This window comes from Austrofundulus limnaeus, unplaced genomic scaffold, assembly GCF_001266775.1.
Source record: "Austrofundulus limnaeus strain Quisiro unplaced genomic scaffold, Austrofundulus_limnaeus-1.0 Scaffold113, whole genome shotgun sequence".
Classification (NCBI taxonomy): Eukaryota; Metazoa; Chordata; class Actinopteri; order Cyprinodontiformes; family Rivulidae; genus Austrofundulus; species Austrofundulus limnaeus.
The window spans coordinates 739,643-743,167 of NW_013952515.1; the positions used below are offsets into that span (position 1 = coordinate 739,643).

The window sequence follows — 3,525 nt, forward strand, 5'->3', positions numbered from 1 at the left end:
GGATTCTACTGAGAAATTTTAACAGGATTCTTCATAGAAACCTTAGCAGGATCCTGAGAAACTTTTACAAGATCCTGATAAATATTTACAGAATCTTGCAAAACTAAGTCTAGATCCTTGTATAAATCTTCTCCCTGTGTGCCCTTACGGGCTCTGTAGGAAACAGTATGGTTGTTGGGCAGTTTGAACAGATGACTCTAGCTGACCTCCTTGTCCTGCTCAGTCTCTCCAGACCCCAAGCCGGAGTTGAAGTCTCTGAAGTGGGCCATCGCTCAGTTCGCCTCAGTGGAGCGCATCGTCGGAGAGGACAAGTACTTCTGTGAGACGTGCCATCATTACGCTGAAGCTGAACGAAGCYTGCTGTTTGACAAAACTCCTGAAGTYATCACCATTCACCTGAAGCGCTTCTCTGCCAGCAGCTTAGAGTGAGTTCATCAGATTTCTTAAATTCACACGATTCCACTACAYTGGTTTTTTTCTTCTTAAACTGGCGAAGCTGCTCTAGTGTTAAACATGTTACAAGAAAAAAAATCTAATYTCMCTMMTMMTYYYTTGTTTTTCTTAGGTTGGACCCGTATGCAGGTCTCTGTAAAGTGAACACCCCCTTACAGACCCCTCTGACCTTGTCCTTGGAGGAGTGGTGCACAAAACCATCGTCGGATGAAGGCCAGCGGTATCAGCTGTTTGCTGTGGTCATGCACAGCGGCATCACCATAAGCAGCGGCCACTACACCACCTACGTCCGCATGTCTGACCTGAAAGACGTGAAGCTCTGGCCGGAGGACAAAAAAGAACCTCAAGCCGACACATGTCAGAGAGAAAGTAAAGAGGGAACGCAGAAAGACACAAGTCAGGACTACGACGACGGAGAAGTGTTTTTCAGCCTGAATGCAAGAGGACAAAGGCGTGCAAGTTTGGCTAACGCTAAATCGGGAAGCAAAAAGCTCTCCGAGGGTGGMGTCGGACTCCTGGGAGGACAGAGGAGCACGTCCAGTTGCAAGATGGCAAACAGCAACAGCAAACAAGCCGAAACCACAATTAATCTGGTATTACACGACTTTACAATAACTCAGTAAATGTTATTTTTAAATGTATCATTTTAAGTGGTTTTTAAACTAATTTGTCCTCATAGTTGATTTGTTACAAGCCATAACTTTGTACTATATATAGCCTAAACAAATACCTGGGATTTTCAAAGGTTTTGGTATTTTAGCTGAAGATGTTAGCAGCTCAGTTAAACTGTACCTCATGTCGTCTGTAATTTGAGCTGACTGAAAATCGTGAGCAATAAAGTTTTTACCTTCATGTTTCCTGAGTTTAACTTGCAAAACCAATTTCAATCAAGTTGCAACATATATCATGTAAATAAAAACAGAATACGATGATTTGCAAAATATTTTCAACCTATAATTGAAAACACTACAAAGACAAGATATTTCATGTTCAAATAAACTTTTTTTTCTCAAATATTCACTCATTTTGAATTTGATGCCTGCAACGTTCCAAAAGAAAATCTGGAACAGGAGCAACAAAAGACTGGGAAAGTTGAGGAATGCTCCAAAAAAAAAAAAAAAAAAAAAAAAAACACATTTGTAGCATTCCACTGGTTCATTGGAAACAGGTGAGAGTCATGACTGGGTATACAGGGAGCATCCATGAAAAGCTCAGTCGTTCACGAGCATGGATGGGACAAGCTTCACTGTGTGAACAAACAGTTTAAGAAAGTTTCCCACAAAATTTAGGGATTTCATCATCKACAGTCAGACTCCGCAAATCTGGACAAATCTCTGCAAGCAGCAAGGTCGAAAACCAACACTGAACGCCTGTGACCTTTGACCTCTCAGRCAGCACTGCACTAAAAACCAACATCGTTCTTTAACAGATGTTAGCACATGGCTTAAGCAACACTTCAGAAAACCATCGYCAGTGAACACGGTTCGTCTCTACTTCAAGTTAAAGCTCTATCATGCAAAAGCAAATAACATCCCTCGGAAACACAGCTGGCCTCTTTGGACCCGAGCTCTTCTGAGATGGACTGACACAAAGAAGTGTCCTGTGGTCTGACGAGTCCACATTTCAAACTTGTTTGGAAATCATCGGCGTGGTGTCCTCCAGGCCAAAGAGAACAACTGTCAGGATTRTTATCGGCACAAAGTTCAAAAGCTAGCCTCTCTGATGGTATGGGGGTTTATTAGTGCCCATGGCATGGGGTAACTGTCACATCTGTGAAGGCACCATTAATGCTGAAAGCTACATCCAGGTTTTGGAGCAACATATGCTGCCATCCAAAGCCACGACTTTTCAGGGACATTCTGCTGATTTCAGCAAGACAATGAAGACACATTTTGCATGTGTTCCAACAGAGTGGCTTCTCTATAAGAGTGCTGGTACTAGACTGGTCCTTCTTCAGTCCAGACCTATTGAAAATGTGTGGAGCATTGTGAARCACAAAATACAACAAGGAAGACCTCGGATTGTTGAGCAACTGAAGTTGTTCATCAAGCAAGAATGGGAAAGAATTCAACAGTGTCCTCAGTTCACAAAAACTTATTGAGTGTTAAAAGGAAAGCTGATGGAACACAGTGATAAACATGACCCTGTCTCAGCTTTATATGAACGTGTTGCAGACATCAAAATTCAAAATGAGTGAATATTTGCAAAGAAATAAAGTTTGAACATTAAATATCTGGTCTTTGTAGTGTATTCAGTGTATTATAGGTTTAAAACATTTTTTAATAATTTTTTGTTTTGGTTTGAATTAGTGAGAATTCTACATACAGACATCAGAAAAGAAAAAAAAAACACACCATTTGAACATTTAAATATTTATTTAGTAAAATATTTAAAGTAAAACAAAACTACATAAAATTATACAAGGATGTTTAAAGTACCTAAATTTAAAATATCGTCGCTTCAACATAAAATAACAATAAAGCATCATGATAAATACTGGTACCAGACTTTTGTACCCCCCCACACACAAAATACATAAACTTTCAAGTTGTAAAACGCATTGCTACACTATAAAAAAAAGTGCACACATGAAATCGAATACATTTTTTTTGTTGTTCTTGTTGACAAATTGTACATGATTAAATAGAAATACCTTTTCTGTCGGTCACTTGTAAAAATTTTGGCTGAAAAAAAGAGAGTTTTGGCACTTATACTCGACCTCTGAACATTCATTATATTTATTGGTTTCAAAGCTTGCAGCTAGAATGTTCTGTTGGTATATTAAGAGTCGTTTGTTTGTTTACTTTTAAGGTAGCTGCGGGACAAACAACCACACAGTAACAAGCAAAGAACACGTAAATGCCAAGGTTTCTAATCTTTCAGAGCCATTTGTTCTTTTTCGCTGATTGTGTCACAGTTTGTAAACAAATTAAGACACTGGAATGACGTACCAAGCTGCAAATCGTAACCTTTTTCCTTTTTTTACAAAACGTTTCAAAACACCAACTTTCAAGGGTCACTCCTATATACATAAGAATAAATTCCGCCTGTGTGGGTGACTGTGTGTGTGTG

The 3,525-nt window shown here is 39.3% G+C and overlaps 2 protein-coding genes across 2 annotated transcripts in view; one reads left to right on the plus strand and one right to left on the minus strand.

The window, feature by feature from the left end:
• usp1 (ubiquitin specific peptidase 1) overlaps nucleotides 1–1,215 on the plus strand; it is a gene marked incomplete in the record, with an annotated part of 19,849 nt that extends 18,634 nt beyond the window's left edge. Inside the window, 2 exon segments of the mRNA XM_014014279.1 lie at nucleotides 224–425; nucleotides 566–1,215. Of these exon segments, the coding sequence (XP_013869733.1) occupies nucleotides 224–425; nucleotides 566–1,076 (713 nt within the window).
• A 1,594-nt stretch (nucleotides 1,216–2,809) lies between these two features.
• Nucleotides 2,810–3,525, minus strand: part of dock7 (dedicator of cytokinesis 7) — a gene marked incomplete in the record, with an annotated part of 68,737 nt that continues 68,021 nt past the window's right edge. Inside the window, 1 exon segment of the mRNA XM_014014278.1 lies at nucleotides 2,810–3,525.